The sequence below is a fragment of the Cucurbita pepo genome, chromosome 6 (assembly GCF_057944985.1).
Source record: "Cucurbita pepo subsp. pepo isolate OVF chromosome 6, ASM5794498v1, whole genome shotgun sequence".
In the NCBI taxonomy this organism is placed as follows: Eukaryota; Viridiplantae; Streptophyta; class Magnoliopsida; order Cucurbitales; family Cucurbitaceae; genus Cucurbita; species Cucurbita pepo.
The window spans coordinates 6394646-6409499 of NC_141803.1; the positions used below are offsets into that span (position 1 = coordinate 6394646).

A 14854-nucleotide genomic window follows, 5' to 3' on the forward strand; every position below is an offset into this window, starting at 1 on the left:
CCTTTTTTTTCAAGTAAGAGCAAGTGCGTTCTAAGGGACCGACAATTATTACTACTCGGATTTGACTTCTCCATCATCCAACAAAATTACGAGGGTAAAAATGTAATTTCGTAGCATAAAAAAGAGGTTGGGGGTATAATAGTCTTTTACAACTAGAAAAGAGGATAGGATAAGCCTGAAGTTCAAAACAGCCGAGCCATGGCGAAAACAAGAACGAACCATAGTTACTAGACGAAGAGGACCTTGAAGAGGTCTCTGTAATGGCGTCTCTAACTCTTTCCCTCTGCGCCAATTTCGCCACTCACTGCCGAATCTCCACCAAGCAGAATACACCATTATCAACACCAATTTCATCTTCATTCAAACTCTCTCCTTCTTCCCGCCCTGCATTGTCCTTCGTCCTCAAGTCCTCGGAGTCCGAAGCGGCTGTAATCGACTCTGAGCCTGCCGCTTCCCAAATCGTTGAAGTCCCCTCGGAACAGGCCCCCAAGCGCGAGGAAATCTTCGCGGTTGTTATGGTTAGTGTTTAATTTCGCTTTTCACTAACTTCTTGCGTTTTTTGATTTCGGCTCCTCCTTTTCTGTTCAAGCTACTACAATCGATTTTTGTACTCACGTTTATAATATGGTCTGTGTGTGTGGATTTTTTCAATAGATTGGATCCCGCCAATATATAGTATTTCCAGGGCGTTATATCCATACTCAGAGGCTGAAAGGGGCTAACGTCAATGATAAGGTGGGTATCCTTAATATTCTACTCGTTAAATGGTTATTATTTGTGTATCTGAGTTGAGTGTTATATTATATTACATTTATGGAGATTAGAGTGTTCTTGCATCGTTTGGATTCTGATGAACAGTGACCTTCATTGTTGTTTAATCTATGTATTATATATTGATATTCCTTCATGTGAAGTTCTCTCGGAGTGACTTTGAAGGAAATTTCGTGGAAATGTATTTGGGTAATCGTTACCTAAGCTTTCTTCTGTTAGTGAAAATTGGTTTCAGAATGTGTCAAATATAATATGGTGTTCATATTTAGCGTGCTTAAATTAGTTAGTTTGAACAAAGACTTGTTATGAAACATTTGACTTATTCCTGTGGGGTTTGAGATATGGATGCCTTGACTAACTGCATAGAAGAATTTTAACAACCCAAGCACACTTGTTCTCTTTGGACTTTCCATTTGGAGGTTCCCCTCAAGGTTTTTAAAATGCATCGGGGAGAGAAAGATTTCCACACGCTTATAGACAGATTTCCACACCCTTATAGACAGACAGTGTTTCGTTCTCCTACTCATCCGATATGGAATCTTACAAGAACCATTTTTACTTTTAATTGTTAATTAATTGACTATAGTTTTTGAGCTTGGGATTTGAAGGAATGCTTCATATTATTTTGTGAATGGTGTTAATGCTTGGCACCATGGCATGCTATGTTGGACATCAAGGGGAAAAAGTTTGAGATGGTAAGAGAATTGATTAGACCAAGAGAATGTTGTTGGGTTTGGTAGAAATGTCTGGATAATTTAGAAAAGTTATTCCTGAGTAGTGGTGATAGAGCTTGATCTTGGGTCAGTGTAATGCCCAAGCCTTAGATATTGTTCTCTTTGGGCTTTTCCTTTCGAGCTTTTCAAAACGCATCTGCTAGAGACAGGTTTTCACACCCTTATAAAGAATGATTTGTTCTCCTCTATGGGATCTCACAGGCAGTGTCCTGGGTCATTGACAACTTGGGTAGGAACTTCGTCATAGCCTAATTTTTTTCCCTTTAGAGTGAAATATACTCCTAGCTGTGATTCTGTTACAGACTTCATCAAATAATCGGGGATATTTTTTCAGATTTCTTTGGATGACCTCTTTATGAAAAATTCACCATGAATCTCAAGATTTGGCTGTTATTCTTCTCGCTTGTTACAAAGAGTTTGTCTTTTCCCTAACTCTAGCTATATTTGCTCGTTCATTCATGGACTCTCAAGTTATCTGACCTTTCCTTGTAAGTTTAGTTTTCTCATTAGTTGATCTTTTTCAATCCTCTAGTCCTCATTTCTTCGATGTGGCTAAAATCTCAGAGAAGCTTTGGTTTTTGTCATCATCGATCGTTTTCGGAAGGATAAATAACATGGACCCGGTCCAAAGATGTTAGTGTATGGTTTCGAGACCTACACTCGTTATACAATAAGGTAGCTTAAGACTTGCTTCGTGTACTATAAAGGTGTCACTTTACTGTAAAAGTTTGGAATGGATTTATTGAAATCGTTAGAAGCACTCTAGTAGGTAGAAATAAGCATACTGGGTAGTTACTAAAAGAATTGCAAAGAGACTTCCAATGTAAAATTGAAGAAACCACCCTATCCGAAAAACTAAAAAATCCTCTTTTTGCATAGAATGCACGAATTGAGAAATAAGTAATTTCTTTAATGTGACCTTTTTATGATCAAGGGAAGAACTTGAGTTCCTTCTTATTTAACTTTGTGAGAGATTCTCTATTCTTTTTCATCACGGAATTTACCGCCGATCATCTTCTAGAGAAAAGTATGAAGTCTAGCTTCCAACTTCCATCTTCACTTTCTGAATGAACACCTTCTATGCAGTCTTTCTGGTGATTTCTCCTGAATTTCATTGTTAAGAGCTTTTCAATACAATGGATCGAAGGAAGAAACTGACTTTAGAAATGTGATGACATTGTAACAGCCCAAGCCCAAGCCCAAGCCCACCGCTAGTAGATATTGTCCATTTTGGTCTCTTACGTATCACCGTTAGCCTCACGGTTTTTAAAACGCGTCTTCTAGGGAGAGGTTTCCACATCTTTATAAGGAATGCTTCGTTCTCCTCTCCAATCCACCTCCTTTAGGGGCCCAGCGTTCTCGCTAGCACACCAACCGGTGTCTGGCTCTGATACCATTTGTAACAGCTAAAGCCCACCGCTAGCAAATATTGTCCACTTTGATCCTTTACGTATTACCGTCAGCCTCATGGTTTTTAAAACAAATCTTCTAGGGATAGATTTCTACACCCTTATAAAGAATGCTTCGTTCCCCTCTCCAACCGGCGTGGGATCTCACAGTGATTCCTCTCCAACCAATGTGGGATCTCACCGTGATAATCATTGATCAAAATTCATGTGGTGCACATATATTTACGTGTGTGAATATTGATTTAGTTTATAGTTTTTAGATTCCTCATCGAGTAGCTCGGTGAATCTCATCATATTCTACAAACTAACAAACATTGGGTTTATTACGTAATAACAAACCGGTCATGTCTCATCTATACATGTGCACTTAATTATGTGATACTGTAACAATCTTAAAGTTCTCTAAATTTCTTATTGTTCAGATAACTCTGAACAAAGTTTTGCTTGTGGGAACAAAGACTCAGGCATACATTGGAAAACCAATAGTGACAAATGCTGCTGTTCATGCCGTCGTCGAGGAGCAGGTAATGCATTAACTTGGTGATCATCCCCTCTTCATCAGAATGAAATAGAACAATGCTTCTTTTTCTTAGATTGTCTTGTTTTTATTTCTTATATTCAGGGATTAGATAAGAAGGTTATTGTGTTCAAGTACAAGAAAAAGAAAAACTATCGACGAAACATCGGACACCGTCAGGTATTTCTCGGTCTTTGCCACTCTCTTTCTCTCTTCAGTCTTGCAGCATGTTCTTGGGGTTTGCCTTTACATTTCATTCAACTGCTTCCATAGCTTTTGTAAACTTCTGGAACTGATTCACAGACCATAGGAATGTTTGATGTGCATGAGTTTAGAAATTTCTTTTGAGTACACATTTCTCTTTATAATCTCCGATTCTGTTTTACCCGAACGATACAGCCAAATACGCGGATTAGGATAACGGAAATCAGTGGATATCAAGACTATCCAGCAGCCACACTTGAGTCGTAGAAACAAATTCTGATGAACTATGAACTCATTCAGCAGGTTTGAAGATCTTAATCCTTATTTCTTGCTCAAAATCCCCACTTTTCTGTATGTAAGTTCTTGTGAATCCAAATGTTTCAACTCAATTGTTTCCATTTGTTAACGAATCTCATATAATCGTTAGTGACCATTCTGTCCATTTTTCAAGGAATTTTTGCAATTTTGAAGGAATTTTATTGCTCATATGGAGTCTTAGAAACTTTCTAACTTAAAGCTTAATATGAGAGGATGTGCAAGTATGATTTTGCTCGAAATGAAAAGTCCAAAATACCCCTAAAAACAAAATACCCCTAAAAACATACGTAAACTATTGATACACTTCCCTATTGATGCATCATTGATATAATTGTTATTGATGCGTTTTATATCGAGTAAATCAATGACATTTGTTCATTATTGATATGATATATTAGAGTAAATCAACGACATTTGTTCATTATTGATATGATATACTGTACTTTACTATTGATACCTCGTTAATTTGCCTATCATTTGTATGTTACTATCATTAATATACTTTATACAGAGTATATCAATAACATTAACATGTTATTGGTATGGTATACTATCAATACACTAATATTATATATGAACTTGATTATGAATAAGAGTGGATACTATTGATGCACTAATAATATTGTTATATTTAAAATTTCGTTTTGAATGAATGTTGATATATTATGGATATACATATAGTGTTGATACACTATCGATACATTAATGATACACAAATGTTGTATTACTGATCATGTATGTAGCTTCCATTCATAGTCGAGTTTCAAGATTGAACATTGAATATACTTGATAGTGTGTGGCCGAACATTGATGCATGGTTTACTTGAGATAAAAATATGCTTCAAGGCTTATGCATATAAAATTCGTACATTCAACCAATAAATTAGAGATTCAAATCTCTACCTCACATATTTTACATAATATTGAATAATGTTATACGCAATATAAACTAATAAATTAATGTACATAAATTGACATAGTTCTTAAATTAAAAATGGAGCGGTGACAAACATGATTTTGAAAATGATTGTCGAGTAGCCATAAATTCTTACCACTTACACCATTTCGTTTTTAAAAGCTTTCAACTATTTCTTTGCTTACAAGCAAATGATATCCATCTTTTTGGACCTTTGAATTCACAAGAACCAAGGAAGGAAACAAGAAATTACTCAACTCCATACATCTATAACCTAATTATTTCATTTCTTCGGGATACTGATCATCTAATCGATGTTTTAACAGCAAATCCAATATTTTTTTTGGAAAGTGAGCGTGTATAAGTTGTTTATTCCAAGAATAAGTTAGATTTACAAAAATGTGCATGATCCCGAATGGAATGGATGCAATTGAATTGAAAATTTTTCATTTTCAGTCTTGCATTATCGAGATTTCATTGATTTCATTGATTCCAGCTACCTGTCCCACATCATTTTGATGATAAAACTACTTTTGTCAATAGAGATATAATTAAAATTAACCTCAAAATTCGACGACGAGGACTCGAACAAATCAATTAATCTTGAAAAAAATTTTACAAAAATAAAGATTAAAAAACCCACCACAAAATGTTCTTTTTCTTCCTTTCACATCACAATCTGCAGTCCACACCAATCATTGTAATCTTCTTTTGAGTCTAATTTTAGTATATCAACCTGTAATATATAACCAATATGATCATTGGGATATGTAAAGATCTATATAAAAAAGAAAGTATAGTTAGTTCTCAGTTTGTAACCTGACTAAACCCTGTATGCTTTTTCAGTATATAATGCAACAAAAACTATAGTATATATAATAAATATAGCCTATATTCAGTGTAATCAGTGAGCTCCTAATGTGAATAAAGATATCTTCACCTATTTTTTCCTTTTAAACCCTCCAAACAACTGCCGATTCATCTACCGAACGACGTATAATTTGAGCTACATAACAACTTGATGGTACACCGTTTTGCATCTGAACCTCGCCACGGTATCACCACAACGAGCATCGTCGATCAGAGCACTTGAAATCAATATCAATCTGTATAAACAATGAAAACAAGAGTTGGTATATAAGATGAAGAAACTAAGCCATGGAGAATATTTGACAGAATGTGACTCGAAAAGCCAAATACGACCAAAACCCATGTTGTTCTAGGTGTTGTGCAATGCAAATAGAGTAAATACGACCAAAACCCATGTTGTTCTAGGTGTTGTGCAATGCAAATAGAGTAAACTATACACTCTGCGGAGACTATCCTCTATGACCAATGTCGAAAATAGGTATTTTCGAAATGTTGGTTAAGTTTTCTAAGGTAGTGCTGACTTAACTGACAATAAATTTTAGAATATTTGACAGAATGTGGCTCGAAAAGCCAAATACGACCAAAACCGATGTTGTTCTAGGTGTTCTGCAATGCAAATAGAATAAACTATACACTCTGCTGAGACTATCCTCTATGACCAATGTCGAAAACAGGTATTTTTGAAATGTCGGTTAAGTTTTCTAAGGTAGTGTTGACGTAACTGACAATAAATTTTGAGAATATTTGACAGAATGTGGCTCGAAAAGCCAAATACGACCAACACCGATGTCATTCTAGGTGTTGTGCAATGCAAATAGAATAAACTAGACACTCTGCAGAGACTATCAGCAATGACCAAATGTCGAAAAAAGGTATTTTCAAAAGGTTGGTTAAGTTTTCTAAGGTAGTGCTGACATAACTGACAATAAATTTTGAGATCGTAAAGACCTGATATAGCAGCCATCCGTACACATGGCTCAGGCAGAAATGACGGAGCCCTGAAAAAATCGCCTTTATTCGTATACTCGTTTCCTCTTTAGAAGTGTAGGCAGAATGGAGATGAAACCAATAAAGAACAGCACAGACAAAGTTTTGAAATCATATAAATCCTTGACTGATTTCAGATCTCCGAGTGCAAGTCCAGCCTGATGATAATAAGATAATGAATTAACAGTTAGATAATTATCTTCAAGATGAAAAAATAGCACAGTAAATGTAAGATCTTGCAAGAAGTTGATAAAAGAAAAAAGGCGACCTAAAATGTAACAAATGTCGGGGAAATTTCCACCAAATATGGTACTCATAGAGGGAAGAAATAATTATAATATGTACACGTACACACACATATAAACGAACAAAATAAACATTATTGTAATGGTCTAAGCCTACCGCTAGCAGATACTGTTCTCTTTGAGCTTTCCCTTTTGGGCTTCCCCTCAAGGTTTTTAAAACGTGTCTGCTAGGGAGAGGTTTCCACGCCCTTGTAAAGAATGCTTCGTTCCCCTCTCCAACCGATGTGGGATCTCACAATCCACCATCTCTCCCCTCCCCCTCGTGACTCAACGTCCTTGCTGGCACTTATTCCCCTCTCCAATCGATATCGGATCTCACAATCTACTCCCCTTCAAGGCCTAGTGTCCTCACTGGCACTCGTTCCCCTTTCCAATCGATGTCGTTCCCTTCTCCAACCGATGTGGGATCTCACAATCCACCCCCCTTTGTGGCCTAGCGTCCTTGCTGGCACTTGTTCCCTTCTCCAATCGATGTGGGATCTCACAATCCAACCCCCTTCTGGGCCCAACATCCTCGCTGACACTCGTTCCCCTCTCCAATCGATATGAGATCTCACAATCCACTCCCCTTTGAGGCCTAGCGTCCTCACTGACACTCGTTCTCTTTCCAATCGATGTTGTTCCCCTTTCAAATCAATGTTGTCCCCCTTTCCAATCGTTGTCGTTCCCCTTTCCAATCGATGTGGGATCTCACAATCCACCCCCAATCCACCCCCTTCGGGCCCAGTGTTCTCATTGGCACTCGGTTCCCCTTTCCAATCGATGTGCGATCTCACAATCCAACCCCTTCAGGGCCTAGCTTCCTCGCTGGCACTCGTTCCCCTCTTCAATCGATGTGGGATCTCACAATCCACCCCCCTTCGGGCCCAGTGTCCTCATTGGCACTCGGTTCCCCTTTCCAATCGATGTGCGATCTCACAATCCAACCCCTTCAGGGCCTAGCATCCTCACCGGCACTCGTTCCTCTCTCCAATCGATGTGGGATTTCACAATTACGCTTTGATTTCCTATTGTGACTTGGACATCAAAAAAATTACACGGAAAACTACAACGAAAAGGTGAAGATTTTTTAGTCTTCAATCAAGCAACCATCACGTATAGACAAATCCAAGATAATCCAAGGTGTGATAGGAGTCATGCCTCTCAATTATCAAATTATATAAAGGATAAGATCAACCAAAACATCAGACACAACACAACCGCCATTTATCCACTGCATTCACTAAACTAAAATTCCAACTATTCATCTATCTCAAGTGTTAAAGAAAACTCAAATTTAAAGTATTCTCCAACATTAGTTACAAGGAAAGCAATATAAAAACGATATAAGAACAACTGACTTGAGAGAGATAGAAACTTACCCGGACAGTGATATAGGATGCTGGAACAAGGCCAATTAAAGTAGCCAAGAAGAACACATGAAATGGGATGTCAACAATAGGTGAAGCCAAGTTGATAAAAAGGTTAGGTAACGTCGGTGTTATCCTTAGAAAGAGCATATAATTGAGTAGCTTTTCTCGATGCTTCGCTATCTAGATAATCAAAGGCAAGATTTCAAACCAACATGAGCTTAGATGTGATTAGAGAGTCGTCACCGAATCGAATTTAAACAAAATTCACAGTAAATAAGTACCTCTGCCTGGAACAGTTTCAACTTTTCAGGCCACACCCAGTAAACTAAAGGTCTTCCAACCAACTTGGAGAGAAAAAAGCAAGAGGATGCACCAGCTGTTGCATTAAAGACAACTAAAAGAAGGCCTCTGATAACACCAAATAGAGCTCCAGCCAGCAATGACATGAAAATTGTTCCAGGAATCATGAACGTTTGCATGAATATGTAGGTGGAGCAATAACCAAGAATGAATTGTGCTGGATGATCTTTGGCATAATTTGCAAAGAGATCCCTGGAGCATTATTAAACAGAAATACAAATCAGGCTAACAATGGAGCATTAAACGTTAGAATGTTCAGGAACCAAGTCGAAATGGCGACGGAGAACAATAATTTTCTGGAACATTTTGTTAAACTACTAAACTCAATAAGCATTTTTTCAACATTAATCGGGACGTAAACAACATTAGGTGATTCAAGTTTAGAACCCTTATGTAACAGCCTAAGCCCACCGCTGGTAGATATTGTCCTCTTTGAGCTTTCCCTTTCGAAGTTCCCCTCAAGGTTTTTAAAATGTGTCTACTAGGGAGAGGTTTCCACACCCTTATAAGAAATGTTTCATTCCCCTCTCCAACCGATGTGGGATCTCACAATCCACCCTCTTGGGGGTCAGTGTCCTCGTTGACACACCGCCCGGTAACCTGGCTCTGATACCATTTGTAACAGCCCAAGCCCACCGATTGCAGACATTGTCCTCTTTTGCCTTTCCCTTTCGGGCTTCCCCTCAAGGTTTTTAAAACGCGTCTATTAGGGAGAGGTTTCCACACCCTTATAAGGAATGTTTTGTTCACCTCTCCAACCGATGTGGGATCTCACAATCCACCCCCGTTAGGGACCCAACGTCCTCGTTGGCACACCGTCCGGTAACCTAGCTCTGATACCATTTGTAACAACTCAAACCCACCGCTAGCCGATATTGTCCTCTTTGGGCTTTCCCTTTCAGACTTCCCCTCAAGGTTTTTAAAACGCGTCTACTAGGGAGAGGTTTCTACACCTTATAAGGAATGTTTCGTTCCCATCTTCAGCCGATGTGAGATCTCACAATCCTCCCCCTTGTGAGCGCAGGGTCCTCGTTGGCACACTGCCCGGTACTCTGATACCATTTGTAACAGCCCAAGCTCACCACTAGCAGACATTATCCTCTTTAGGCTTTCCTCTTCGAGCTTCCTCTTAAGGTTTTGATGAGAGAGGTTTTCACACCTTTATAAGGAATGTTTCGTTCCCCTCTCCAACCAACGTGAGATCTCACACCTTATCTCTGTTACCCGGTTAAACTAGCCCAAAACCAAAAGCTTAAGTTGATAGATTCGGTCATATTCAATCCTTTAACCTCATTTTCACACATTCAACTCATAATATGCACCGATGAAGAGCAATCTAAAACTTATTCTTCAATTCCAAGAGTTTTTCATCCTTCAACCCGAGATATGAAACCCCATGAAGTGTTCTTTAACCATCCTAAGTAAGTAAGAAACTATCCTCATCATTCAGAACTCCAAACATAATTCCATACCCCCTCTCATGTTCAAAAGACAATAAAAAACTTGAACTAAAAAACAACCCTCAATCTACGTTTCCTCTTCCAAATTCACAAAAAATCAACAATCATTTCAAAAATACCATATAGCACAAGAAGAAGGGAGGCAATTAAATATCGTAATATGTTCTAAAACGAAAAGGGCTGAACAGAGAAACACATACTTAAGCATCCGAAGATCCGAAAGCGTTCGTGGGATCTTAACGCTCTGGTATTCTGCAGAGGGCATCGTCATATACACACAAACGAGGCCAGTGGAGCAGACAAGGAAGATGCCAAAAGCCGCCGCTACCTCCCACTTCGACAATGGAAACCTCTCAAATTTAGCCTTCTTAGCCGTCGAGTTCTCTTCCTTCAGCTTCTCCTCATCCTTCAGCCCCACAACATTCCTCGAAGCTGCCATTAATCGATCGAACCACAGATTTCCCCCAAATTTCACAGGATGAGAAGGAGAATTCAAAAGAACACTGTTACGTCGTTTTTCGATTACCAATCATCGAATTTCACCCAATGACACAAATGATCAACGCAGATCTGAGCATTGGTTTCTTGTACGAAATTTGAGACAATCGCTCCTGAATAACGGGAGAAATCAGAGAATCTAAAGAACACAGAAACAGGGAATTTGTGAGAACTTTACGGCAAATTGATGAAGAAGGGTTTCAGTGGCGGAGGAGCTCTGTAAATGGATCATCAATGGCTATTATTCACCGTCTGATCTCGAAGAGTAATGGCGGAAGACGGCGAACTCATCGGAATTTTGACGCTCCTCCCTCTCTCTCTGTTCTTCAGGGCATCTTCCTCTTCCACCCCTTAATTTTTATTTTTGATTTGGGTGTTCTTCTCTTCCTCCGAACAAGGAATTCAATTTATTTATTATGATTTTTTTAGCAAATTAAGCAGCATGTTTCCAAATTTCTAGGACACTAAAATATATTTTTTTATTTTGGAACATGAACCTATATTTATTTGGCAAATATTTTATTAAATTTTTTTTAGGTGAATAAAATATAAAAGTGATATATATATATATAGCTTTACACCTTGAAAATTTTTTAATATCTATTTTGATTGGTTGATATTAGTTTAAGTATATTTGTCACAATCCCGAGCGTCGATTGTCTATTGTCTAGAGGTATAATATTGTCCACTTTGAGCACAAGAGCATATTAGTTTAAGTAGATTTAATTGATTGGTATGTATTTATGAAAATGTTTATGAAAGAACGAATATACGACCTGTATTGCATTGTTTATGTCATGATTTAAAGCTATGAGGACCTCATGCATTTTTTCTTGTATGTCACGTGCATCAGGATACTTCCTTGTTATAATAAGCACGGATGTGTACAATATGATACCTATGTACGTCATGATATTATGCGGGCTCCTTTCCCTCTGTGGCTCTGGCAGTGTGAGCGTGCGCTAGCTGAAGGATAGGCTCAAGGGGTACGTATACGCTCTCTTGGTGGGTCCATGTGCGCGTATGTTGCCCGTGTATAGAGAAGTATTACACATCCAAATTTAGCTCGAACTAGAAAGCAGAATTCAAGGCCATGAAATGATAGGTTCCTCCATGATTGGTTGTGTATGCATTTTTCGACCCCAATAGTGAGGTTACTTACAAAGTATTTCTTTAAACATCGAAGTTACATGCTACTCTTATTTTGTATGTAAAAGTAAGGCACCCCTATACGGATGACAACATCACGGTGACAACCATGGGACCAAAGGTAGAATATATGCATTCATGTCATTTTTCTTTTGTAGATCATGGCAAATATTTTACTTTCTTTGTTTTATTCAATTCCGTGTTTATTGCAAAATTGTTTAATGACTTTAGTATGAACGTGTAAGTGCATGGCCTCATTATGAAATGTTTTAAATGAATTTCTCGCACATTGTAGATACGTCATGTATGTAATGGCGACCTTGATTTTAATAGGAAATTTGGGTCACCTAGACACCCTAGGAACCTAGTAGACCTTTTGTCACCTACGAATGACTAAGGTAGCTCTTCCTGCCTTAATAGTGTTATCAGCCACCTAGATTGGATCCAATTGTGCCCCCTGCGTCAAGTAGTAGGTCTACAAGAGTGGTACCATTGACAATGACTAAGGTAGCTCTTCTTGCCTTAATAGCGTTATCAGCAACCTAGATTGGATCCAATTGTGCCCCCTGTGTCAAGTAGTAGGTCTACAAGAGTGGTACCATTGACAATGACTAAGGTAGCTCTTCTTGCCTTAATAGCGTTATCAGCAACCTAGATTGGATCCAATTGTGCCCCCTGCGTCAAGTAGTAGGTCTACAAGAGTGGTACCATTGACAATGACTAAGGTAGCTCTTCTTGCCTTAATAGCGTTATCAGCAACCTAGATTGGATCCAATTGTGCCCCCTGCGTCAAGTAGTAGGTCTACAAGAGTGGTACCATTGACAATGACTAAGGTAGCTCTTCTTGCCTTAATAGCGTTATCAGCAACCTAGATTGGATCCAATTGTGCCCCCTGCGTCAAGTAGTAGGTCTACAAGAGTGGTACCATTGACAATGACTAAGGTAGCTCTTCTTGCCTTAATAGCGTTATCAGCAACCTAGATTGGATCCAATTGTGCCCCCTGTGTCAAGTAGTAGGTCTACAAGAGTGGTACCATTGAGCTAGACCTAGGTCGGATAGTGTAGAGCGTCCGTCACCTTATCAAATTTATATGATACAATAATAATAATAATAATAACATTATTATTATTATTATTATGTGAAATTTATACTTTATAGTAATTATCTCCATGTAAATTAATTAAATACATTTAAAAACAGGATCATTACAACAATATTTATACTTTATAATTTTATGCTAACAAGGTGCACTTTCCTTTTCATTGCCGTAATTGTCGAAACTCTGAAGTTTAGCATGCTTGACTTGAAGTATTTTCAGGTGGATAATCTTCTAGGAAGGATGTAAGTGAAGACAAATTAGGTTAAAATGACTCGTATTAGTTTATGAAGATAGTCTTCACACTTGGAGTGTTCAAGTTATAAGCAACTGGCAACGTACGCACGCATGGACTCACTAAGCGAGCGTACACGTACCCTCTTGGGCCTATCCTTCAGCTAGTGCACACTCACTCTTAGACTATCTTCTATAAAAAAGTAGGTTAAAATGACTCGTGTTAGTTTATGAAGATAGTCGTCACTCTTAGAGTGTTTAAGTTACAGGAAACGGACAACGTACGCACACATGAACTGACCAAGCGAACGTATACGTACCCCTTGCGCCTATCCTTCAGCTAGCACATGCTCACTCTTAGACTATCTTTTGTAACAAAGTAGGTTAAAATGACTCGTGTTATTTTATAAAGATAGTCTTCACTCTTAGAGTGTTCAAGTTACAAGCAACGAGCAACGTACGCGCACATGGACCCACCAAGCAAGCTTATACGTACCCCTTGGGCCTGTCCTTCAGCTAGCACACACTCACTCTTAGACTATCTTCAGTGACAAACTAGGTTAAAATGACTTGTGTTAGATTATGAAGATAGTCTTCACTCTTAGAGTGTTCAAGTTACAAGCAACAGCAACGTATGCGTGCATAGACCCACCAAGCAAGCGTATAGGTACCCCCTTGGGTCTATCCTTCAGCTAGTGCACGCTCACTCTTAGACTATCTTTTGTAACAAAGTAGGTTAAAATGACTCGTGTTAGTTTATGAAGATAGTCTTCACTCTTAGAGTGTTTAAGTTACAAGCAACGGGCAACGTACGCGCGCATGGACCCACCAAGCGAGCGTATATGTACCTCTTGGGCCTATCCTTCAGCTAGCGCACACTCACTCTTAGACTATCTTCGATGACAAAGTAGGTTGAAATGACTCGTGTTAATTTATGAAGATAGTCGTCACTTTTAGAGTGTTTAAGTAATAGGAAACCGACAACGTACGCTCGCATGAACCAACCAAACGAACGTATACGTACCCCTTTGGCCTATCCTTCCGCTAGCACACGCTCACTCTTAGACTATCTTCTGTAACAAAGTAGGTTAAAATGACTCGTGTTAGTTTATGAAGATAGTCTTCACTCTTAGAGTGTTTAAGTCATAAGCAACGGGCAACGTACGCGCGCATGGACCCACCACGCGAGCGTATACGTATCTGTTAGTGAAATAGTGAGTGATTGAATAGTTGATGAGAAGATTGAATTATGAAGAGCAAGAATGCTCTCTATATATATACCTAGAATACAAAAAGATATTCAGAAAATCTACCTAAAAATCTGGTAACAACCTAGTAAACAAATCAAATCAAAATAAAATCTAATCAAATCAAAACTAAATCGACTCCTAACTATAGGAAGATTTAATCAAATACAACAATTTAAACAAACACGTAATCTTTAACACTCCTCCATGCTGCAAACTCCAAGTTTTTTTCTGAAATCTTCAAACTTGCTAAGTGGTAGAGGTTTGGTAAGGACATCTGCAATTTGATCTTCAGATTTGCAATAGCAAAGAGTCACATCACCAGTCTTTTGAACTTTTCGAACAAAGAATAACTTGATGTTGAAATGCTTAGTTTTTCCGTGAAAAACTGAATTATTGGAGATTGCAATAACAGCTTGGTTATG

At 38.4% G+C, this 14854-nt stretch overlaps 2 protein-coding genes across 3 annotated transcripts; one reads left to right on the top strand and one right to left on the bottom strand.

Moving 5' to 3' along the window:
• The first annotated feature begins 177 nt into the window (after positions 1 to 177).
• LOC111798330 (large ribosomal subunit protein bL21c) lies at positions 178 to 4121 on the top strand. Its single transcript, XM_023681405.2, has 5 exons — positions 178 to 518; positions 655 to 735; positions 3337 to 3438; positions 3537 to 3611; positions 3831 to 4121. Exons 1-5 carry the CDS (start codon positions 261 to 263, stop codon positions 3900 to 3902), a joined length of 588 nt encoding a protein of 195 aa, XP_023537173.1. The 5' UTR covers positions 178 to 260; the 3' UTR covers positions 3903 to 4121.
• A 1169-nt stretch (positions 4122 to 5290) lies between these two features.
• LOC111798320 (putative membrane protein At4g09580) lies at positions 5291 to 11099 on the bottom strand. 2 transcript variants are annotated; one of them, XM_087125070.1, is made up of 7 exons: positions 10404 to 11099; positions 8665 to 8935; positions 8393 to 8563; positions 6688 to 6884; positions 5810 to 5975; positions 5513 to 5605; positions 5291 to 5369 (listed from the first exon to the last, which is right to left on the bottom strand). In XM_087125070.1, exons 1-4 carry the CDS (start codon positions 10640 to 10642, stop codon positions 6753 to 6755), a joined length of 813 nt encoding a protein of 270 aa, XP_086981196.1. In that variant the 5' UTR covers positions 10643 to 11099; the 3' UTR covers positions 5291 to 5369; positions 5513 to 5605; positions 5810 to 5975; positions 6688 to 6752. The 2 variants fall into 2 exon arrangements, with proteins under 2 accessions (XP_086981196.1, XP_023537162.1); XM_023681394.2 differs by lacking the exon at positions 5291 to 5369 and having other exon boundaries at positions 5427 to 5605.
• Positions 11100 to 14854: the final 3755 nt, after the last annotated feature.